At 53.0% G+C, this 24,111-nt stretch overlaps 7 protein-coding genes across 7 annotated transcripts; 5 read left to right on the top strand and 2 right to left on the bottom strand.

The window, feature by feature from the left end:
* Positions 1 to 610: 610 nt before the first annotated feature.
* On the top strand, positions 611 to 4,685 carry J4E92_002110 (uncharacterized protein; the record flags this gene model as incomplete). Its single annotated transcript, XM_051493516.1, has 6 exons — positions 611 to 808; positions 874 to 1,143; positions 1,394 to 1,830; positions 1,899 to 2,819; positions 3,120 to 3,566; positions 3,617 to 4,685. The coding sequence occupies 6 exons, from the start codon at positions 611 to 613 to the stop codon at positions 4,683 to 4,685; spliced, it is 3,342 nt and encodes a 1,113-aa protein (XP_051356747.1).
* A 169-nt stretch (positions 4,686 to 4,854) lies between these two features.
* Positions 4,855 to 6,589, bottom strand: J4E92_002109 (uncharacterized protein; the record flags this gene model as incomplete). The annotated part of the gene is made up of 4 exons (XM_051493515.1): positions 4,855 to 4,959; positions 5,015 to 5,818; positions 5,874 to 6,236; positions 6,284 to 6,589. 4 exons carry the CDS (start codon positions 6,587 to 6,589, stop codon positions 4,855 to 4,857), a joined length of 1,578 nt encoding a protein of 525 aa, XP_051356746.1.
* A 1,349-nt stretch (positions 6,590 to 7,938) lies between these two features.
* J4E92_002108 (uncharacterized protein) lies at positions 7,939 to 8,990 on the bottom strand (the record flags this gene model as incomplete). Its single annotated transcript, XM_051493514.1, has 3 exons — positions 7,939 to 8,337; positions 8,395 to 8,798; positions 8,876 to 8,990. The coding sequence occupies 3 exons, from the start codon at positions 8,988 to 8,990 to the stop codon at positions 7,939 to 7,941; spliced, it is 918 nt and encodes a 305-aa protein (XP_051356745.1).
* A 1,370-nt stretch (positions 8,991 to 10,360) lies between these two features.
* Positions 10,361 to 11,313, top strand: J4E92_002107 (uncharacterized protein; the record flags this gene model as incomplete). The annotated part of the gene is made up of 2 exons (XM_051493513.1): positions 10,361 to 10,865; positions 10,961 to 11,313. 2 exons carry the CDS (start codon positions 10,361 to 10,363, stop codon positions 11,311 to 11,313), a joined length of 858 nt encoding a protein of 285 aa, XP_051356744.1.
* Positions 11,314 to 15,265: 3,952 nt separating this feature from the next.
* J4E92_002106 (uncharacterized protein) lies at positions 15,266 to 16,375 on the top strand (the record flags this gene model as incomplete). The annotated part of the gene is made up of 1 exon (XM_051493512.1): positions 15,266 to 16,375. The coding sequence occupies one exon, from the start codon at positions 15,266 to 15,268 to the stop codon at positions 16,373 to 16,375; it is 1,110 nt and encodes a 369-aa protein (XP_051356743.1).
* Positions 16,376 to 18,635: 2,260 nt separating this feature from the next.
* Positions 18,636 to 19,655, top strand: J4E92_002105 (uncharacterized protein; the record flags this gene model as incomplete). Its single annotated transcript, XM_051493511.1, has 1 exon — positions 18,636 to 19,655. One exon carries the CDS (start codon positions 18,636 to 18,638, stop codon positions 19,653 to 19,655), a length of 1,020 nt encoding a protein of 339 aa, XP_051356742.1.
* A 2,998-nt stretch (positions 19,656 to 22,653) lies between these two features.
* J4E92_002104 (uncharacterized protein) lies at positions 22,654 to 23,661 on the top strand (the record flags this gene model as incomplete). Its single annotated transcript, XM_051493510.1, has 3 exons — positions 22,654 to 22,681; positions 23,216 to 23,355; positions 23,491 to 23,661. 3 exons carry the CDS (start codon positions 22,654 to 22,656, stop codon positions 23,659 to 23,661), a joined length of 339 nt encoding a protein of 112 aa, XP_051356741.1.
* Between the last annotated feature and the right edge of the window lie 450 nt (positions 23,662 to 24,111).

Raw genomic sequence — 24,111 nt, 5'->3', positions numbered from 1 at the left:
CTTTTTTCTGTCTGCTCGAGCAGCAACTTCCATGGTCTGGGTCAACGTGCACGTTACAACCCAAACTCCGCAACCACGACCATCGTCTGCATGGCACCGTGCAGCTGTGACATTACTTCTAATTGGTCCAGACGTCTGTACCACACCAAAATGACGTACACGGCTCGCCGAGCGTATGACTGACGCCAAGCGCCATACCGCACGCGGTCAAGAGCGTTTCCATTCCACCCCGGTATCTTTAACAGCTGCTTGAGCAGAATTTCCATCGGCATCATCACGTTTCCGCGCGCTCCTATTGCGGCATATAGAAAGAGGTGAACAGTGTCGCGACATTGCGCCATTCGATCCGGTTAGACTTCGGACAGTTTGTTCAGCCCATGAAGAGTCCACCGACCTTCCATTACTGCACGTCTGTAGCGAGTTTTGTTTCGCATCCTGAGTTATTTCTATGGTACGGAGATACCTCCACTGTAAAACTCCTAGTGGGCATCGTGGTAGGTTTTAAATATATCACCCACCTACCCGCACAATGCTCAAGCTTCTTAGCGTCCGGTGTCAACTCCACAGGCTTAATTAATCGTCCGGAGTTTTATCGATACACTTCCTCAAGATGAACGCTCTCCAGGACGTCGATGGGCTTTCAGAATGCATCGGCAAGGCGATCCAAGAACATCTCGCTAGATTCAACATCAACATTGCATGGCCGCAGCTCGACAACCTGGATCATCCCATCCTTCGTGTCGAGGCTTTTCTTGAGGAAGCCGATGCCACCCATGCAGCGAGAGCGCAGTCCGAGAAGATCGCATCGGTGAGTTACGTTCCCACCACACTCCAACTGCCAATGTGCAGTAGCGTGTGCTCACGCGTCCACAGAGAACCGTCGATCTGGCGGGCATGAGGACGCCAGCCCCCACAGCAAGCCCAGCCGCAATGGATCTTCAGAACTTTGATGAGACCTCGTCAATGGACGAGTCTCATTCGCGGGACGAGTCATCCTCGTCGGTACAACAACCCCGCGAGCCCCGCAGGAAAGGCACTGGCGGTCTGAGGGTCTCGCACACTCAGTCGTCGTTTCAAGAAGATCTGAGCGAACACCAACGGCAAATGCAAGTCGATAGCCGCAGCTTCCCAAAGCGGAAGAAGGTACGTGAGCTCTCCTATGCGACATCACGCCAACCTAGGAAAAGACTGAACACCCTGGAGCCTACATCAAGGTAAAAACATACAAAGTAGGTGGCCCAAGGCCAACGTAGGCTCCAGGGTGTTTAGTTTTTCCATTGCATGAGGTGACATCGTTCTCTCAGGCACTCGCCAGACCCTCAGTGGGGGAACGGGTGGACTGCTTTTTCGTGCACCTATGCTCACCCATCTTCACCTAGCTAACGATTTCCAGGTAGCATCCGAGAAGTTTGTCTTCCAACCGTCTACTTTGGACAAGCTCATCATCGGCATCTGGGAGCAAGTACATAGCACGCTGAACCTCGATCCGAAAGCAATCTTCGAACAATTCCAAGTAACGCCCAATGGATCCTCCATGAGTATGGGCATGGTCGGCCATGCGCACACCGATGAAACACCTTCCGCTATGGCAGTGCTCAACAACGCTCCGAATCCGATATCCGAATCCTTCAGTCAGATGAATGTCTTTTGTCGCAAAGTTACACAAGCGAGTCGCGTGTGCCGGTCCATCGAAATGATCGTACAAGCCCGCTGGGTCGAACTGTTTGAGGAACAGGTGCTATACCGGAGCCAATTGAGACCAGAGCTGTCAACAACAAAGCATAGGAAAGCTGTGTTCATGGAAGCGTGTCAGGACTTCGATTGGTCGGAGTAAGTAGAGACACCTGGGATTGCGCAAGCATCTTGGATCGCATTCGCTGACTGCTTTGCCACCCCAGAAAGGAACTGCGCAACAAAATGGCCATTTGGCGTGGCTACAAAGAAGTGAAAGACTCAGCAGGTTGGGCTGCACTTGTCTTCGCTGGCATGGGCATATACCGGTTCTGCAAGTACCGAGTTGGTTTCGATAAAGATGCCATGCGCCGGCTACGGAATCTGCGAAAACGTCTCGAAGTCGCCGCCGACACCCTACATCCCCACTGGCGCCAGCTTTTGTCCATAGTAGGCGAATCGCAAACCCTTCAATACCCTGGCCATCCGCACGACTGGGTAGTCTTCGAAGACGGATCAGATCCTGTGCCACTGCGCCAAACATATCTGCTCCAAGACCCTTACTTTGCCTTCGAACACATCGACGAGTCGATCATCGATGAATCAGTTTGGGGATGCGAAGACCCACGCTGGACACCACAGTCGAGCGCAGTGACAAGACCAGGCGGAGCCTACATCTGCGCTTTGTGTAACGAGCCGCAGTCCGACAAACCGCAAGACAACTCCTGTTTCTGTTTCCCGACCCTGTTTGGCTGTGTAAAGCGAAAGCCACCACCTGTTCAGATCCTGCGGACTTCCGATGGCAGAAACAACGGTCTAGCTGCATTGACCTCCTTCGACCGTGGTACAGCAATCGGCGAGCTGGTTGGCCTGATCACAAACGGTGTTAGACATCTCGATGTGCTGGATAGCTCAACACCCCTGGCCAGCTATCAAATCTGGCAAGGAAGGGCAGGAAACTTCACTCGCTTCATCAACCACAGCTGTAAGCCGAATGCGCAATGCTCTACATTCACTTGGATAGATACCCAGAGGGTGGTTCTGGTCAGCAAGGGGATAGATGCGGGAAGAGAGATTACATTGGACTACGGAGACAAGTACTGGGCTGGGCTGGACAAGAGCTGTTTATGTGGAGAGAGCTGTTGCAGGTATCGGAGAGATGGAAGGATGAGATAACATTGTTGGAAGCGACTTGCTATGTTTAACGCACACTTGATAGAACACAGCAACCTTTTTAAACACCTGATGTGTTCGAGCTGGGGCAAACGTCATCTTGGTGCAATAGTCGCAAATGTTGGGTCCACCTGGGCAGACATGAAAGGCGCGTGTTGCAGTATCGATAAGACTAGCGCGACAGACCCCTGCACAAAATTTCGCAGACACTCGAACCTGAACCATCAGCGTGTCTGCGAAACATCAGCAACAACCATGGCGACTTCCGATTACAGCGAGTCTGGCGCATCAGACCAGGAGATACTCGAGGCGCAATCTGGGGCCAGAAAGAGAAGGAGACTGTCACCGACCGAGCCCGAGAGTTCAGCTTCCGAGGCTGAAGCTGAGAAGCCGCTCCCAGTAGCAGCACCAGCACCAACGATCTCGCGCATCAAAGCGAAACAGCAAGACAAGTCGACGAATACTGCCAGTTCTGCACCCAAAGTCAACCCGAAGCTGGATTTTGCGACGCTCAATGTAGCACCATGGCTCTGCACTTCTTTGGCCAGCATGGGTATCAAGCGCCCAACGGGCATTCAGGCATCTTGTATCCCCGAGATCCTCAAGGGGAAGGACTGTATTGGTGGATCAAGAACTGGTACGGGTAAAACTGTAGCGTTTTCTGTGCCGATAATGCAGAAATGGGCGGAGGACCCAAGCGGCATCTTCGCCGTCATTGTCACGTGAGTACAAACCATTGTTGCCATGTGGGCAGTAGCTAATAGCCATGTAGGCCGACCCGCGAGCTCGCGATCCAGATTTACGAACAAGTGAAGGCAATTTCAGCGCCGCAATCTATGAAACCCGTTCTCATCACAGGAGGATCAGACCAGCGGTCCCAAGCCATCGCGCTCGCCTCGCGTCCCCACGTCGTAATCGCGACACCAGGCCGTCTAGCAGAGCACATCCGCACCTCAGGCGAAGACACCATCTGCGGCCTCCGCCGCGTGCGCTTCGTCGTCTTCGACGAGGCTGACCGCCTACTCGCCCCAGGAAAAGGCTCCATGCTCCCCGATCTCGAGACGTGCCTCTCCGCGCTGCCCCCGAAAGAAACGCGGCAAACGCTCTTGTTCACGGCGACCGTAACGCCAGAGGTTCTGGCGCTGAAATCGCAACCGCGCGCACCGGGACGTCTCCCCATCTTCGTATCGGAAGTCGATACAGAGGATCTAGCAATTCCGCCCAAGCTGCAGCAGAAGTACCTCCAAACGCCCGTCACGCACAAAGAATGCTACCTGCACGTCCTATTGAACACGCCCGAGAACCTCAAAAAGAGCGTCATAATCTTCTGCAACCGAACCAAAACAGCCACCCTACTAGAATACATGCTGCGTCTCCTCTCCCACCGCGTAACAGCCCTCCACTCAGGCCTCAAGCAAAACGACCGCGTAGGCAACCTCGCTCGCTTCCGCGCACAAGCCGCTAGAATACTAGTCGCCACCGACGTCGCAGCCCGCGGTCTGGATATCCCAGAGGTAGCTCTCGTTATCAATTTCGACGTGCCCCGTGACCCAGACGATTACATCCATCGTGTTGGTCGTACGGCGCGTGCGGGCCGTGTAGGAACGAGTATCACGTTGATTGGACAGAGGGATGTGGAGTTGATTCTGGCGATTGAAGCGAGGGTGGGCAAGAAGATGGAGGAGTTTGAGGAAGAGGGTGTTAGTGTTGAAGGGAGGGTTGTGAGGGATGCGCTTAAGCCGGTGACGGAGAAGAAGAGGGAGGCGCTGTTGAGTATTGAGGAGGGGAGGGATGTGCTGGGGAAGCGCAAGGTGGGTATGCAGAGGAAGCGGGCGGAATGAATGTAGATGTCTGGTTGGGTGTATGGTAGATGGCATGGATGGGTCAAGCGGTATCATCCAGGGTAATTTTATACTCATGATCATCAAATAATACACATTGTATGCTCTTCGCTAGAACGCTATAGATCGATACAAGGAACAAGGTACATTACTCATAACACTTCGCTGCTCACGGCGACCCCTTCCTTGGCCTAAATACTGTGTTGAAGTTCTTTTGCGTAACGAACCAAGCGTTATGAGTCTTCCACTCAGCATCAGGGTGCTCAAGCTCGATCTGTAACCAGTGTTAGTATCGTCCAATCTTCGATATCATCAGTAGTGAGACTTACCTCGAACCTCCTCAGAAAACTCGGCACCAGCTTGTAAATCTCAAGAAGACTGATGTTCTTTCCAATGCACGTCCTAGCTCCAGCACCAAATTGCAACATCGTGCCCTTCATTTCCTTCAGCTTATCCGGACTGGCCTCAATCCAGCGTTCGGGGCGGAAAGTGTCAACATCCACACCGAACACCTCCGGTCGACGGTGGACGATCCAAGCGTTGCACCCGACAATGGTGCCACCAGGAATGAATTCGCCGCAGATCTGCATACCCTGCTTGGGTACGACGCGCTCGAGGATGAGGCCAGGTGCAGGATGGAGACGGAAAGACTCTTGAATGACAGCGTCGAGGTAGGTGAGCTTCTGGGCTTCGGGCCAAGAGACGGTCTTGTCAGGGCGAGACTCGACAATGCCATCTGCTACAGCGGTATCCAATTCTTGCATAAGCTTCGCATAGACGCGCGGGTGCTTGACGAGGAAGTAGAAGACGGCCGAAAGCGAGATGGCGGTTGTTTCTGAGCCAGCGAACACCATAGATGTGCATGTCGAAAGGATGCGGTTATCGTCCATGAACTCATGGTCGTGGCTTGCTTGCGCAAACTTGGAGAGGAGGTCGATGCCGTGAGGGTTGGCTTTCTCGTCGTCGGAAAGACCGAAACGCTTGATCTTCTCGACTTGTGTGGCTCGCTCGTTGGATCGGTTCAGGGCGAAGAGGGTGACGGGGTGGACACGCTTGTCCAGGCCGATGCGCTGTGCGAGGAGGCTGATGGGGTTCTTCCAGAGAAGACGGTCGAGGATAGGAATTTGACCGACCTAAAACGCGTAAGTATGACCCCATGCATGCCAGGTTCTGCTTGCGACGACTCACCGGTGCGACATAGTCAAAGAACTTGCCCAAGAAGCCAATAATGTTATCCACGTCCTTGTTTCCCTCGACAAAACCCAGTCGCTTACTCCACGTCAACTCGCCGATAACGTCGAAGGCGAAGAACTGCAGCCATTGACTGAAGTTGCAGCTCTGGCCAGTTCTCGCGTACATGTCCTCTGTCTTGTCCAGCCAGTATGTGAGCGTCGAGCTGACGAGAGGCTCGTAGTTGACGAGCGAACTCATGGAAAAAGCGTTGTTGACGCATCGGCGGTACTTCGCGTGGAAGTCTTCGTCGGTGGTGGAGAAGAGGGAAAGCAGCGGTGCGCCTTTGGAAACGGCGCCTTGGACGGGGTAGAAGTCAGACTGGAGATGTTAGCTGTCGTTCAGGAGATTGACCGAGACGTGCATACCTTGGTAACACCCTTGTTCAGCCCATAGATAGCTTTGATAGCCTTCGGGTCCGCGAAAGACAGGACGTTCGGCCCCAATCTGACGATGTCTCCATGCTTGCGATGCAACGCGAGATTGGTCCATTGATGATTGTGCTTCGACACATCCCACAGCCGCCACCAGTTGGTGTATCCCGCAGCCCAATGTCCAGGGTATTTGTTCAGGCCGTTCCAGTACTTGTTGTTGAGGAGATATGCGATGGTGGTCGTAGCCAGAACAAGCGGCCAGTACTGCACCAGCAGCGGGACGATCTCGTTGGCCAGCATGTCGCTCGATCAATCTACCCGGTATTAAGGTATTCGATCCGGGGTCCAGATAACGGTAGCACGTGAGTAGGGATATAGCAGAGTAAGCCGCGCGACACGTATGGAACGCTCGCCCGGGGCAAAAGCTCATATAAATGGCAGCCAGCCGTCCGGCCTGTGCCGCCCACTTCCCGCGTCGTCAGGCAGTCGGGTCGGAGTCGGAATCGCCATCGCAACGCGTCTGGGTGCTTGCGCAGGATTGTGTGTGTCGGCAGTTGATAGCTGAGGCGTGAGATGATGAAGGTGGGTCGGTGGCTGGACTGGAGCGGCTTGGAAGGATGACGCGGGGACAGTAGCTCCGGGGCGCTTTCGCGGGGTAAACCTCGTCCATCACGCTGAACGCCCATCCTCAGCCCTATTCATTGGCCTCAAAACTCGGTTATCGCGATGCATCCAATTTATCTACTTGGCTCTGATTGGCTAAATCGCCTGTGTATAACACCACGCGGGATTGAAGTGATCGCAAACCCAAGTCTTTCAGAGCGCCTCAAGATTCCGCGCAGCATCGCCAATGTGCTCTGTGCTATTCTTGAACTGCCGATTATCGTCACTTCGACAGCTAAACCTTGTGTGAGACGATAGCGAGGGTTTGTGGACCTTGACCGTGTCGGCAGTTGTATTCGAATGTCATAATTGCAACTGCCGATATCTGAAGAGGGAATGGGCGCCGAAGCCTCCGAGGCCTCGTCACGTGGCCCCGGCTACATCTGGCCCTCGGCTGACATGTAACCTTTCCAGCAATTTGTGAGAATCATGAAACTCCATGTTCGTACGAGTCGTACAACGTAAGTGCGTTTAACGATCGGCAAAATTGTGCGCAATTTGTGTGCAATGCATGGCCCAAAAGCAAGCTTATTATAAGCACAGATTGCGAAATGTGCGCGCGGGCTTCACTGCAATGGTGGACGAGCTGGGTGGCATGTCTTGCATATAAACATGGGTAAAGCCCAACTGCGTAACCCGGATATATGCAAGCTCAGCAGCATCTCGACGTCAGCGGCCCTCCCGCACTTCTCTTTCGCCTTCATCTTTCTCCGCATCACGAGATATACTCAAATGTCCAGTGCAATTTGATAAGAGAAGTAGAGATTGAGACACATTTGTGTACGAAAGAATTATGATCAAAGATTTGTATTGCTAGTATAGAGCAGTAGTACTTCTTACACAATGTTATGTCATGCCAAAGTCTCAACCGCCATCTACAGCTTAGCCGGTGTTGAACCGACTGAAGCCATCCTGTGCTCCAGCACAACAGAACTATACTAGAAGGACGAGAACCAACACCCTGATCCATAGGAAAGTGTGACTGCTTAGCCAGTGCACTGGTAATCGTAGTTCATGCGCGAAGCATCCGTATCCTTGGGAACATAAATAGTAACCCGCCTCCCATCCGCCTCAAGCGTACCCACATACGAGTCGAAAAAGGGACGCCAGTAGACCTGACCAGTTCCACCAGGGCAGTCAATGTTGATGGTAACAGACGTGGTGCTAGTCATGGTCGTCGAGAAACCGGCGGAAACGCCAATCTCTGCGCTGACTGCGTCCCATGCACTTGCACCCAGACTGGCGCTTGCCGTGATGGAAAAGGTCTCTGACTTTGCCTCTGAGACTGTGTAGGCGCCGTTGTTGGGGACTTGGGCGACGAAGACGGCGGAGCCGGGCATGTAGACGTTGTAGGATGTGACGACGTCTGAGAACCTGTCCGCTTGCTGCATCGTGATAGGTTAGCTTTCGGAGGGAGAAGGTGATGAAGCTGGTGTACATACCCGGCTCTCCAATCCATTGACTTCAGGTGCCGCGGCAATCTCCGCCACCAGGCTTTGAAGCTCAGCCTTGTTCTCCTCAACAGTGATCTCCTTGTAGCTGGTTGCTGTAGCCGTAGACATCAGGCGCCATTCAGTGGCAAGCCTGATGGCGACCTCAGTCCAATCCGCAGGCGGAGCTGGTGACTGGTAGCCGCCCGTATCCTCTGCGCAACCATTTTCGATGGCTCTGGCTCTTCCACCCCAGCTAGAGGCAGAATCGCAGACTTCATACTCCTCGTTGTTGCAGAATGAGATACGGCAGTTGCCTCGCGTCCAGATGCGGCATTCTCTTGGGATGACGCACACACTCATGTCTGGGTTGGTGCCCTCGCCAAAATAGCCGTTGCCACTCATGATGTTGCGGCCTGTGCATTTGCAAGAAGCATCAGTCTTGCTCTTCTATGACGAAAAGGATGAAAGCAAGGAGGGTCGGAGTACTCACAGTCAGCCCAGTTGGGCTGCAATCTTGCCTCGCAGAAGATACCGCCAGTTTGCGTTCCGTCCCAGTCCTCTTGACGAGGAGCAATTGGGGAAGAAGTTCCCATTGCCGCAAGCATCGGCAAAAGGGTGAGAATGTAGTTCATCATGTCGAAGATGGAGTCTTGAGGTCGAGGATGAACCAGGTGATATGAGAAGAAGGTGTTTGGCTGTGATGATGATTTCGAGAGCAAACCAACACCTCTTTATACCTTTCTGCCCTTCCATCTACCTCACGAGCATCCGTGTATGTAGCGTCATGGCTGGCCTGACTATGCACAATGTCTACTATCGAACATGGGATATGGTTTGCCTTGAACGTGAACCACAGCTCTGAGCTCTACCGATTGGTGCTCTCGTACACTATCGTTGATGTGCATACCTCTGGGGCCAGAAGTAATGCGCTACTCAGAGTATACGATACTTGGCTGCTGTCATCCAGTGTCTTAGAACGATTGTCTAAGATTAGCAGAGCCTCTTGCCAGGCAGAAGCATCCGAGTTTCCCGGTGGTGGTAGATTTGGGGGAGTGGAGAAGGTGCTGGAATGAAGACCTCAGATATCTCGATCGCAGGACGATATCACAGTCCCAATAACTTCTTGTGCCTGCTCCTTTAAGACTTTAGTGCCTTCCATTCGTGCGTCTTGCAGAGATATGACAGGGCAGACGTCATGAATCGAATGTTTTCCATCATATCATGTGTTCTCAAAGAGAATTCGACAAGACTGAGCCAACCTCCTCTTTCAGCTTCATCATACGCCCTTCGAGGCAGCCCGGCATGGACATGCATCGGCTAACACGGCGCGGGCCTAACATCCCCACGTTCCTTTCCCCAAGGCTCTTCTATGGTCGAGGGTTTGGTGAAGGCCACGGCAAGTCCGATGTACGTGCGTAGGCAAGGTTTGGAGCCTCGAGGCGAGCGAAAAAGAGGCACCAAGACGACCGCCAAGTGCCAAGAATTCCGATCACTCCACAACCACCATTAATGTTCGTCTCTTCAGGGCTATTTCCCCACAGTAAGCTGCTCAATGTAGCGAAAACATGCGAATGTAACGAATGCGATGCAACCTGTTCACGTTAGTTTGAACATATTTACGCCCTGCAGGTGCGATGGGGCGGACTACTGTTGCAGCCCATATTGACCTTGACACCGGAGTATGTCATCCATCCGATTATCCGTCTGAAAGACAGCGGAGCCTCTCATCCTTTCCCAAGACGTAGTCGCCAGTTGATGCCTCGCGGGGGGCCTGTTGCGGTGCGAGCCGCACACCCGTCACTGCAGGTACCTTGATGTCCTCTCCGCTCTTGGCGAACTCCGCTGAAAGACTGCTACGTCATGGTAGGTCCACCGTGAGGCTGATTCATATAGCAATGTAAAGACAGCATGTGCCTACTCTCGAAATGTTTTTGATGCTTGATACTTCCACTCATACCGGGTTGTATTGACTATCATGGCCAATTTTGTCCTCCTAGCTGCATCGCTCCTTCTCACCTCATGTTCCGCGCGAGAATCGAATGACACATCGACGGAAAGATGTCAAGGCCCCATTGACAGTATCGCCAAGGGTAACCAGTACTTCAACTCGACCGGAACAGCCCGCCTACCCTCAAACCAACTACACGATGACGACTGGTACGTCAGCGTCACCATCACCGATAGACGCGATCCGAATCACATCTACGGGACCGAAATGCCCTGGCAAGAGAGGGAAGCGTTTATAAGTGTTCCTGATTCGCTGGTTGGGAGTCAAGATGGCAATCAGACGGAGTACTGCGTCTACGAGCTCCCGGGGCAAGACGCCTCTTCGCAGCAGGAAGCTGGAGATTGCAGCGGCGTGCTGAGCGACGACTGCATTGACGCCTTGATGAAGAATACGCCGGTCATAGCGGATGGCCAATGTTATAAGCCAGAGAATGTCGAAGACGCCTGTGGGATGGTTGCATCGCAGCCAGTTGGTCAGTTTATCCCGCTCTTATCTTAGTTCAACGACATGATCTTGTAACCTGGCTCGCCTATGAGTACAGTAAGCTCATACTAACACCGAGAAAAGGCACACCATCGAACTTCAACAGTACCGAGTGTAGTTTGTCCGAGATGCCGCATGTCGAACTACCGGACAATTATCGCACCTACTACGCCCACTACGTGCCTGTATTTGAAGGCGGGGGTGGTTATGAGAATTTCGACCTTTACGATAGGCACGTTCGCGAAGCAGTGCCCATGGTCTTCACCATCAAGTCTCCAGGTGGCACCATCGCCCACAAGGCCGTTTGTGTAGCACCAAACAATGTCGTTGACGGTAGCCGTGTTCCAGATTCTGCTGCTGCTCAGTTGTCCTCCGGGGCTTCACTGGTAGCAGCCCTTATTGTTATGGCTTTTGTATCTGTTCTCTCCATAGCCTGATAAACGTTGGTGTTTCTGTACCTTTTACTTGCAGTTGAAGTAATGACCATCGCATCTGGTGACTTGTAGCATTAGCGCTGTAACGGTAGTAACACCGGGAATGACAGTTAAGCCGAACATCCAGCTTCAGCCAAAAGTATGATCGGGTGACCAGCAATGCGTCAAAGTCTCGGAGGTTGAAGCGACATGTTGGTATGCAACTGGTGTGGGCTGCAACTAAGTTTGGAGCGCGAGAAAAAGCAAAGAGATCGACGATATGTATGTCGCTGCCTCGAAGCAATACCCGGATACCGTAGACATGTGATCGCGGACAGGGTCGGCGTCTCGCTACACCCGGTGGTGGGCTGTATATTGGAAGACATGCGCGATAATGATTGTCGAGTCGGCAGACGTGTATAGCCGAGATCCTGTCGTGAGAGCTTGCTTGAAAGGTTGTCAAGTGAGTGTGTTAACCAAAAGCGGGAGGTGACAGTACCGTTACAGCAACTCCTGACGATGGAGCGTATTGGGATCTGAGATTAGCTATCATCTAGCCGAAGATCTGCATGGCTTTTGACTCGTAAACACCTGTCGTCAGCCTTGATTCCTCGGGGCTACACTTCATGATCATCTACCCACGCGTGCATAACTTCTCATCAGCCTGAACACTGCACATACTTCTCCGCGGCGGTGCACAACGACGACGGCTAATTATTTCCGACTAGAAGAAATATGAGGCTTTGGTGGGTACGTCAGCGGCTGCGTAAGAGGGTCTAGATGCGACAGTGTAAAAGCGAAGTTGCTATCCCAGCATACAAGTCTAGCCGAAACAACGAGCAGTATGGCGAAGCGCCGACAAAGCTCAACAATCATGCCCTGCCTGCGCTCCGCTCAAAAAGGCAGATTAGGGTCCAGGAACATGGCTTGACAAGCGACGACTACCGATCGCCTGTGAGTGCAACCCCATTTGGTTTCAAGGTTCCCGTCGATTAGTCGATGAGGTTGGGAACGACGGGCCAGCCATACCACTAGGACCACGATCCGACACCCCCGATCGAGCTGTTCTCAACTCTGCAGTGTTGAGGTTCGCGGGCGAGAAGATGGTGTGGTGGATACCAGAGCTACGGTAGCCCAAGCTCCCCGTCAAGGATGATGGGGGCGGCTACCATATCTGACCCCGCTCACATCTCATAGGGAGACCGTTTGGACGAGATACACCCCCTGAGTTGACGACTCCCTATATTTCCCATGTTGTCTAGAGACCTTGTCTCATTGTTTCTCAACAATTCTTCTCCTAGATGATTAGAACTGATCACTGGCCTAAGACGATACCCAAGTGGCTTGGGTAAAACGGAAGATCGGACGAGGCATCTCTAGGATCTAGCGCTTATACCAACAAGAACGCTTGGATAGCTTCGGAGAGCGAGGCACGAGCCAAATAAGTCTTGAAGACAGGGAATCGTAGTGTTCGACTTCGGTGCTCGAGCCGGGGGCATCAGCCATGGGTTTTCAGGGACTTTGGATAGAGCAGGGACCACCTTGTGTAACCAGAGTATATAGGCCTAGCAGCCCGTGTGAGAAGATGGTTCAATCAGCAGTCGGGCTGGCTTGTGATCCGGCTGCATAGTTGCCCACCTCTATGGCAGGTGAAGAGACGATATTTCCAAGTTTGACTGGGCCCGGAAAGCGAGCGCATTAGAGGAAAGCAGCCGGAGCAGGAAAATTCTGCAGCGCTTGAGGTCAAGACAAGTGCCGTGCTCCGCACATGCGCTGGTAAGTATGCTCGAAGCTTGCTTGCTGTGGGTGAGTCATCTAGATCCACGTCGCGATGCAGGTGTATGCGGCCGTCGCTTCGCCGACATATTGTGAAACACGACGGATGAATTGCGTGCATGATCAGTCATACGTACATATGCTCCATGACGACGCTCTATCACGAGCAAGACATTGTCTGTGTTGGAAGGTAAATGTTGGGCGAGGACGGGCCTGGGAAAGGGTTGAGTCGTGGGGGAAGGAGCCACCCGCTTCGTGTCGGCTTAAGTGGGGCACCTGACCCGTCTGTGCCCCTGTCAAGCTGAAAACGCAAGAAACGGTCACGAGTATCCTTACACGTTGCGATATAACATCATGCTCTGTATGCACGCACGATCCTTTTGAATCATGAAATCGGCACCAGCAAAAGTAAAAGCATCATGACAACGTGGGGCAGTCGGCCACGGCCGCGGCGCATGTCCAGGACGTTGCCCCGCGTATTCGTTTGCTATGAGGCGCAGCGACAAATCCCAGCTGCAGGTCTCGGGGTCGCCTTTGCAGGTCTGAAACATGGCAATGTGGGATGCTATCGATAAGTCCGTACACATGGGACGACTGGACGGCGCTGGGGTTGCCGAGCATTGCGTAATGCCCTCGCTTTGCTTCACTTGAGGATACTTTTCTCCAATCGCGCAGCTGTAGGCCTAGCAGGCGATGCGGATTGAAACGGAAACGACCTCTCCGATGCAGCCTTTCTTTTGCGCAGAAACGACCGTTTCCCATAGAGACAGGTGGTATCGGCCGGAGCGAGTTATTGCCAGTTTATTGCCAGGTCACTGTGGGTAACATCGTCATGAGGCCCGATTGTGTCGGTACTGTAGAGGTGACATCGGCAGCGCCGAATTGATCTGCCTCGAGGTGGCATCGTCACCGCCGAAGCGCACGTGTCTGCGGCTGTGCAGGCTAAGCGAGAGTGGCGCAACTGCCGACGCCACTGCGACAATGCTCTTGCTTCTTCGCAGCAGCAGCATCATCGTCATGAGGGCACAATTGCGCAAGCAGGAGTCGTAGAATATTCGCATCGTGCTTCAGCAGGCGCCGAAGCTACTCGACCATGGACGCTGGCATGATAAACTTCTGGGCCGTCTGCGGCTCACATGATCGCGGGTTTTTCGGTAGAGAACCCTGCTCGCACCCCTGCTGGGCCCGCTGATTGGGCTGACTGTTTCGAGCCCATTTTTAGGCTCAAGCAACGTCAACCTGTAGATGGCCCAAGACTACCACGACTACACCCACCGTGAAAGTCCTGCTCTGCGAAACCCCTTGACAAGCGTAGAGGGCTCGTCCTCCCTTTAACCGCACACTCCCCAAAAGGGTAGCAAAGCCGCTGCCGTGCTCTCTGCTTCCGGACGCCCAAAGAAGGCTTCTGGAATCCGTGTCATGTCGCAACACCAGATGCTCGACGCCCAACTATAAGCGCAGTTGCAGGCTCGAGGATGCTGCGACGCTCGCCTACGGCGTGTATCCATGTGCAGGTTTGGTGGCTGCTGCGGCCTCCCGATCAGGTTTCTGCGGCCTCGCATGCATCTGCAACCGTGAGGCCGTCTTCAGCTGCCCTGGTGCACAGCACTATTCGGTCATAGTCGTCGATTACATTTGCTATTTCCACTGGGGAGGCTGATCAGACGCCTCTTTCGCAGTCATCTCCGCGCGTGCATGGCCGAGTAGTCGTTCGCACAACACTCGCAGCCATGAGAGCATCGCAATCTTCGCGCACCACACGCATCCGCCTATCCACGCGTGCGCAACGCGCTCGCCGTGTCCGTCGGTCAGCTTAGATCCGACTAGACCTGCAGCTGCGGACTCTGGCCGTATGCACGTTTAAACAAGCTAGATGCGCAGTGCAGCTAAACGGGGCAGTGTGCATGAAATCCTTGCCGACAAGTGTGGCCACGCCGACCCATGATCGTCGCTTGTAAGCTCTTAAGAGATCCCACCCACCACCACCACTAGCCTTCTTCACCCTCCTCCCACCTCGCCTTCCCCCATCCTCATTCGCCCGCCCCTCCCTGTCTCTCCTCCTCAATCCAAGGCGCCTCTCGAAAAATTATACCCGCCAGAGACATTTTCTTACAACCTCTCTTTTGTTCTTTTCTTTCAATCTTTGATAAATCGTCCCATCCTAATATCGCAAACGTCTCGCACATACCACACACACAACATGCCGATCTCGTTACTACCCGCCTCGGCTGCGGCCTTTGCGCCCCGATCAAACGTCAACGTCGTATTAGCCTCCAAGGTCGAGCCATGGTTAACACAAACCCTCAAGAGGGTCAACCGCGTCAAGCGTCCGTTGAACAGCGTCCAGCAACACACGAGGTGTCTGACAGAAACGCTTTCCGGACCCAACGCTATGTGGTCGCTGTGCTCAATCATGGTACCAAAGGCCCCGGACTCGGAACTGCGCAAGGACAACAACCCGCTGGTAGAAGCGCTCTTCAACTACCAGCTCATCCACATCGAGGCCTACGTCGTACACGTCGACATGGTTTCACAACATGAGGTCGCATTCAAGCTTACACCGGAGACCATCGAAGCGCTTATCGAGTACCACAAGGACATCTACTCCGTCGATGTATCCGCCAGCACCTGGGAATGGGCAGAGAAGGAGCAACAGCTGAAGAAGCTCCAGGATGGATTTGTCCAGGCTGTCAACCGCTACGTCTTCCGAACTGGTGTCAAGGCTCTGGAAGGACTCGAGGAGGATGGTGCGGGAGAGCTACTCGAGGGACGAGGTGAGGATGTCAAGAGCGCCATCATGGGCCTGTTCCTCCCGCTCCTTCCTCCTCCTCCCAGGATCGTCGACGTTGTACGACCAGCACCGCTTCTCCCCAGCTCGCCGGGCTCAGCCAACTGGTGGGTGCCAACACAGCAGTACCAGTCGCACTCAGCCCCGGTCGACACTTGGAGAGTGGTTCCATCGACGCCCAGCCCGACCATCGCTACCTGCGGTGAAACTGGACCAACATTTTGGAGCACTATGGGCAACATGGGCTTCGAAGCGATCCAGCTTCCGTCACCGACACCCTCCTACAGCCAGCCATACAACTCGACGAGCCCGTACGCACCGTGCACCAGCCCATATGCGCCAAGCACCAGCCCATACACGTCAAGTTCGTACTACAGCCCGCCCCCAGCGTCGGCACCGATACCAGCCCTTCCTCTGCCGAGCGTGCTAGCCCAGCAGTGCGGGTCAAGCGCCGTTCACGGAGGCTTCGGCGGTTTCGGATGGGACACAGGATTCGCACCACAGTACGCAGCATTCACATAAGCTGGATGACAAACTCGACTGTGGTGTATGCACCTGTTCTCTGTCGATGCTGGGAAGCGTGGACCTGGCCAGTCCCCCTTGCTCTTCCCTTTACCGCGCAGGTTGCCCAGCGCACCAACCTTGCGACGCCCGACACGAGACGAATGCGATATTCACGACACGATGTGCAAACATCACTACCCAACCGGCATGGGACGGCGTTTTATCATTGATTCCTTTTAGCGAGCGTCATTTCCCCTCTCCTTCTCCGTACATTTTCTTTTTGATACCTGCTCTCACGTTATCCGTTTTGTTTTTAGCGAGCGATTTCCTTTTTTGTCTACCACAACGGCCGGACCAGGTCTTTTCATTTACTTGAATACAGCATCTCTGGGAGGCATGCATGTCGGGCATTTCAAACGGAAGACGGTTAAACAACAGCCTCACGGCTCACGAGGTCAGGCACACTCGGTTTTGGGATTTTTGTTGTGCTTTTTTCCTGTTTGTTAATGTCGTTTTACAACTCCTGGACGGATGCGCTATCTCTTCGTTGAGCCTGTGGCATGCCATGACTCTTTACGATCTGACGCGATTCACGTTCACGAATTTCGCTTACTTGGCCTGGCATTGAGTGTCAGCTGGATCTGTCGAGAGGCGGCGACAAAAGTTATACATGCATCTGCGATGCCGCTGTGATAGCTCGTCTCTGTTGCGAAGGAGGACTGGGTCGGGAAAACTAGGGAAAGCGACTGCGCGGGGTCGAGACATGAGCACGCCCGTGGCGTCTCTGCCTCTCGGGAGGTGGTCCTCTGCTTGCGGAGCAAACACTTCCTGACGCACCTTTGCGCTATCGCTGACCTTGCTTTCGACTTGGGATACTGGATGCACGGAGACTGTAGGTTCATCTCCTACACTTCAAGCAAGTTCTTGGAAGAAGCACTCTCCTGGTTGATCTGGGAGCAGTTGAATCGGATGCTGGAACAGAAGCAAGCTTCTTTAGCCTTCTAAACTTAATAAAAAACGAAACTTGAATCAAAGAAATCAACTCTTCAAAGAACTGTGCATCGTTGCGAGTGAGACTTGACGAACAACCTTGGAATGCGATGACCTTACAGCCTGACAGCCTCGCGACTTTCGATTAGCCATCTCGCATTCGCGTCGATCATCCTCGCAGATCAAGAACAAGATACCCACTTTCGATGCGACATGGAACATCGCATCACCCGAGCCCTTGGTGTTGGTAAGTGACCACTTTTTGCGGCACAGTTTGGCGAGGCCACCAGGCGACGCCGCCGCAACAGCGCGCGCAGCCTGATGTTCTGCCCAGCCGGCCTCGCCAACTTCAGCCCCACGCAAATCGCCAGCAAGCCCAGCATCCTGCCCCATCGACCATTCATCCTGTCAACACCGCGGATGCCACAGAATTCCCTCGTCCATCGAAAGGAAACCAGAAGCAATAGAAGCGATGAAGTCGGAGTCGGAAAATATACTGTCGATGGAAGATTTGGCACGGCAAACAGTCGACAAACGCGCCACTATGCCAACCCTGACAAACATCCGGAACATTTGATCACAGAAAGAATAAAATGCGCCTTTGAATCAGACTGCGGTCTGGTTCTAGGTTGGTCTCGGTCTTTGAGATTGTACTTTGGTATAACATTTGATCACAAAGACCATCAGTAGCTGAAAACATAGTTGCTGTCAAATAGAATATCACATCGCGTGATCGCATGTCAAGCGAACCTTCCGCCTTATAACCACGTCTCAGCCTTTGACTGAAGCTCATCTCTCAGCTTCTCATATATACGCGAAATCTACCTAGGTACTCATTCACTATAAGCATCGTCAGCGCCACAGCATTCACTTTCTACGCCTCGAGAATATCCGTATCGTTTCCTTGGTGAAAGAACAACAGGCGGAAGCGATGGTGTTGTGCGTCTATCATGTCCGAACTGAGCAGTGGATCACCACGTGCAGGTACATTACTCATTCACACTGAACGGAGTAAGCCTACAACCTCAGCTCCTCGCCAGCCTAATGCCATGGCCTCTCCTGAATTCACTGTTGCTTCAGTCTCCCCTTCTCCATATAAAATACCCCCCTTTTTCCTCCTAGCCGTTCTCCATCACAGCACCGGAGTCAACTCTCAACCCACCCAATAATCTTCGCGTCGAACCCAGCTCAGTATTCCCACTAGCAAATTCCAAGCTTTGCTAGACCAGAGACAAGCTGACCGCATCCTACCAAGTACTCCCATCTTCTCGCAAACAACAAAGCAGAGATGGCACCCACTCCCATCGCCAAGCAGATGGAGCAAGCTACTAAGAAGGATACAAAAGCAGCCGCTCCATCCCCTAATGCGAAGGCCAACCTCCTCGCCTCAGCCTTCGTGACCGCCCCTGGCTCCAAGAAAGCCATGAAAGAGTCCGAGAACAACATGGGCGACGTGGCCAAGATCTACGAGCTCTCCCATGCCGACCGCAAGGTTCTAGCTACAGGACCAAAAGTACAAATCGTCGACAGCGAGGGCAAGCCAGTGGCCGAGATGCCCATCGCTCTCTTCCGCGCAGTCTCCATCAAGAAGGAGATGGTAGCTGGCCCCAATCCAGTGATCAAGCTGCCCGCAGGACTCGAGGTTCAGATGGTCCAAGACCTGATCACGCACTTCAACGAGATCACCACGTTCAAGAAGTTCGCGAAAGAACTGCACGCCTACAAAGCTCCGGGCGCGTACCAGGACCTCCAGCTATGCAGCGCCGCAGACTACCTCGGCATGATGGCGTACACCCAACGGATCTTCAACCGGTACTGGGCTCTCATCCGCGCGGAGCGTCTTCCGGAGTACACCGACATCGACGCCTTTTCCTCCATCCAGACCCCTATTGGCGAGAACCTCTTCCGCAAGGTCGTGACCAAGCTCGCTCAGGCCGAGCTTGACGGCAAGATTCCCGACCCAGAGGACTACGCGGCCTATCTTGTGCACAACGAGCGTTTCGGGCTTGCTGTGACTGAGGCAAAGGAGAAGATGCAGAAGCATCAAGACTACGTTGAGCGCACGGCCAAGCGGGAGGCGAACGCAAAACAGAAGACCGATGCTGACCAGATGTGGTCGCAGCAGCGGAAGCTGAATGAGAAAGAGAAGGCGGAGAAGGACAAGGCAAAGTGGGAGGCGGCTCGGAAGACGGAGGCGGAGTTGGCGGCTCGTGTCCAGGCGAAATGGGTGCAGCCGGGGAAGAAACATTGGACTGCGGAGGAGGCGGGGTATCTGCGTCGTGTTCGTGGGATTAACGTGGCTATATAGGCGCCATGATGATACTCGCGGCGTTGTGGTGGTTGTGTTTCTGTAGCTGGGCCTGTAGAGGCCAGTATGTGCAGTAGTTGTTTCTCTTTGTCTGCGTTGTCACATCATGGAGCGAGAGGATATGGTATTTAGCATCAAATGAGCTCGTTTGCATTACATGGTTTCTTCGCTTTCTCGCTCGTGTCATTCCCCGTAACATTGTGTAGCTTCACTCACGAAACCTTTGAGCTGATGTGCCGAGCAATGCGCCAAGTTGGAGATGTGCAGAATTCCTTTCAGTTCGAATAAATATGATAACCGTTTATTCATGATAAAAGAAACACTCAGCACAGATAATCTGAGCTCGTCGCCAACCAGACGATGAGACATCAAATGATCTTTACCTCTTCCATAGGCAGTGACAGTATCAGACGGGTCATGTCTCCATCTAGCTCTTCAGCTTCCTCCTTTTCATCATGATCAGTCCATGCTAAATCTTCATCGTTCTCCCCAACCATTTCAGACGTCATTCGCGTCACGCGAATATCAAGAAAGCCTATCCTCCTGTACTCGGGGGCGTTCTTGGACATTTGCTGAACGACAATCCCGCCGATCATCTCGGCATTGGAACATTTGGCGACCAAGAGCTTTATGGTATAGTCATGTTTGAATGGAGGATTGGCGGTGGTCAGATCGTAGTTGGGATAGAAAAAAGTTCCCCAGATTTCCAAATTGTTTTCTCGGAATTGTTTCATGATCAGAGCTGACCCAAAGAAGCCTTCAAAACGCGTCCTCCATCTCGTTTCAACTTTCTCAACGGCATCAAGCTCACCAAAGCCCGTCAAGTTGAGCACATGCACCATCAAGATGATGCTAGCATTGGTGACCTCTCCGAGGTTAGCAGCACCAACAACAGTATACTCCAGACCGACGACTTTGGTATTTTTGGTAAATTCACAGCCATACCAAGAAATGCTTGAGTTCTGCGCTGATACCCAAGACCAAGAAGGAGCCATTCGGGAAGGGCGCGGTTTGTTATAGTGTGTACTCCACAGCAGATCCGAGAGTATGGTACTCTTCCATAATCCTGCAATGTAAACGTCGTCTACTCTTTGCAGCCGCAACATTCGATCAACGACAGCTGCGATAGCTGGCAGAAGATCACTCTCGTAGGTCAGATACAGGGCGGTGTACTCCTCCACAGTCTTGTGCCAGTACATTGTATGATCCACACATTTGTCACCCCAACAAGGAAGCTCCCCCTTCCCGGCGTCAGTAGGATACGTTCTCCATATTCTGTCTTCTACGGAGTCCTCGGAAGCAAGGCCGGTTAGGCACTCCCAGTACACTTGATGTTTGCCAAAGTGTATCATGCGACGTGAGAGCCTCCGTTCTTGGTACACCCAGGCGCGAGTTAGCAGCGGCATTGATGCAGGTGCAGTATCCCCGGCGTGTACCGGAAACCTCTTTGGTGGCGTCCGGACGTACAGGTGGGGATGCTTTTCCAGACGTCTTGTGACTGGACGATCCGAAGAAAACAGACCGCCGTTACTATCTGGGCTAGCTGTAGCTGCAATGGTTAGGTGCGAATTCTCATAAATACCGCCCATTGTGGCAGCTGCTTCTTTCCAATCTTCTTCGCTGTCTTGAAGAATACCTGCACTTGATCAGCCGCATATCTCTGACCCAATATTGTCCTGGAATATCTCACACAGCGCATCAATCCAGATGTAACAGATTCCCAGGTGACGACACACCTCCACTGCATCTCGAAACGTCTTAGGTAGATCAGATGTCTTGACACCATCACGTAGACGTCCGACAGTATCAGCAGTCAACTTGACGGCCGGGCCATTCGAGCCCCAACAGTGACTGAGACAAGCATACGGAGCTAGACTGCCAGGCCGCTCGCGAAGGAGTACATATTCAGTTGTGATCTCCAGGATTCTCTTTGGCAATGGGACGGCTTCTCGTTGCATACAATAATTATGGTGTTGCATGCAATTAGTCTTCCACTCTTGAATCATACAAATGGTCTCTTGCGAAGAAGTATTTTCCGAAAGCGGTCGGTACTCTTTGACGTCCCAGACGGTACACTGGGAAGGCTCCCGATTACGTGGAAGGCCTTACGTACTATTAGTTCAAGCGAAACTATGGACTTTTCAAACATACCATTGTAACGTATGACTTCAACGAATTTGCCGATGTGGATGGTAATTCCTTGCCTTCTCAGATCAGTGTACACTGATATTTCAGACTGCATGAGTGATCGGTTCTCGGGCCCAACAAATGTGACGATAGCGTCAAGAATGACAGCGCAGTTCCGACACCCAGAGTCTTCTCCCACTGCCAACTTCTTGAAATCGACGCTAGGAAAAGGATAACCGTCTTTCAGTGTCATGTCGCCTTCGATCGTTTCGTCCACTATCAGATGCTTACAACACACACAAGTGTTTTCGCTGTCAGACATATCTGCACACGCTCCTGATATTGTATTGGCGAAGGTATTTGCGAGTGGCACTGGCTACTCAATGTGTGAGAGGATTATCCCACATGCCCTTTGCTACTGCGCTGCTGGGAACGGTATGCGGCAAGAGCACTAGTCTGTCGTGGATTGAAGGAATGTTGATGCAGTTTTGCAGCCTGGAGAGCTCAGCCGGAGAAGTGGGCGTGATGCATGCAGCCAAGGTATGTGGCTGTGGCTGTTGCCGCAATAAGGCATGCATGCTGACAGCATGTGGGTTGTGGGATAATCCATAGATTATCAAGAATGTTGCGAATTCATGTTCTGGGAGAACCTTTGTATCTGCGCATCTTGTGCACTGAGTCTGAACTGCAGAAAGAAAAGATGCAGACATGGTTTGCTAAGACAACATAGAGATGTAGAGTGTGAACAGCGCAGGCCCAGCGCCATCGGCTCCGCGACAGAAGGACCGTGCGTTGCTGACGTAACACAAGCTGCTCGAGTTCACAGCAGCAGCACATCGCAACTCAAGACCCCCACTTAAACACCGCGACAATGGCTTCAGGATACGGACTTGCTGGTGGTACGTACAACTCACTTCCTGGTGGACAATTTTGGAAGCATTGGGAGTTGGCGGAGGCAGCGGAGCGAGCGCAATGGCACTACGAAGAGCGGACCTGGAACGAATGCGAAGAGCGGTCACGACGACTACGCGATACGAGTACCCCCGTGGACGATGCAAACTTCAGGGATAATAAGGAAGAAACGAGGAGAGGCGGGTCCAGGAAGTGATGGTGGTGCATAGGGCAACCGCAGTCATACGGAGACGGCGTAGAACCTAGGGCACGATATGAGTGTAGGGATACGACCGGCAGCACAACCGACAAGTCCAACGTACGGCCTCGACCATTAAGAAATGCGCCTATACTCTCGAACGATCGCTATCTTCGCATACCGCCAGTCAACCGCTCGCTCGCTCCAATTCCCCAGCCCGGCCAACCCGTTCGCTCGCGCCGCAACCCTCCAAAGCTCCCCAACCTCGCCCTTGTCCCAGACAAGCAAGAAGAGCCGTTTCTAGATAGACACTCTCAAAACAACAGCTAACACAAACAACCAGGCCCATCCCGCTGCTTCCCCTTCTGGCAAGAAGTCCTCGCATGCTACACGACCAACACCAACGCCGAGGACGACTCTGGCAAGGCAAAATGCGCCCCCGTGCTTGAGGACTACTACGAGTGCCTTCACCACAAGAAGGAGGTGCGTACCCTTAATCCCATCTCTCCCTTTCCCCATTCCTATCTCCTCTCCATATTACACCACTGCCCACATCCCACTCCCTCCTCCCCCACAACACCCCAAGGAAGACTAGTGCTAATCCGGATATATCAACAGGCTGCCCGTACCCTCGCCCTCCAAGCCGCGTACCGCAAAGCCGAAGCCAACATAAAACGCGACGACGCACCGTCCGCGGGCGAGATAAGGCGATTGGGTGTGTTGGATGCGCCGCTTGAGGAGAAGAACCTTAAGCCTAGCAAGTGGTTCCCTCATAAGGAGATCAATTAGATTCGACTGGGATGGATTGCATCGCGCATTGGTCTGGACAGAGAGGATGTGTATATCGGTTGCGTAGTCTACTCGCGGACCCCAGATAGTCGGGAGGAAAGCCAATGAACGGGAATCGATGAAGGACCAAGCTATCATGTGAGGTGGTGCATGTGCAACTCAATGACTGACCTCTGAACCGCAACATGTGGAGTCTGGTATTCAAGCGAGAATAACCACAGGTCATGCATGCCATTCCAGTCCCATTCGCGATGGTCACATTTGTAAACACGTCAAACATCCGAGCAGGAACCACTTTCAAAAGATATATGCTTTCATTCATTGCCTAACACTACAAGCATACACCATCCAAACTTTCCCACTCCTCCATAATCCATACGCATAGCCATCTTATCCTACCCCTCCCCCTCGTAACCGATGCAGGTAGTAGCAGGAAAGAAATTGAATGCC

Source organism: Alternaria infectoria (genome assembly GCF_024043175.1).
Source record: "Alternaria infectoria strain BMP 0036 chromosome Unknown scaffold_2, whole genome shotgun sequence".
Classification (NCBI taxonomy): Eukaryota; Fungi; Ascomycota; class Dothideomycetes; order Pleosporales; family Pleosporaceae; genus Alternaria; species Alternaria infectoria.
Note: the sequence above shows the minus strand (reverse complement) of the source record. Positions and strands in the feature narration are given on the sequence as shown.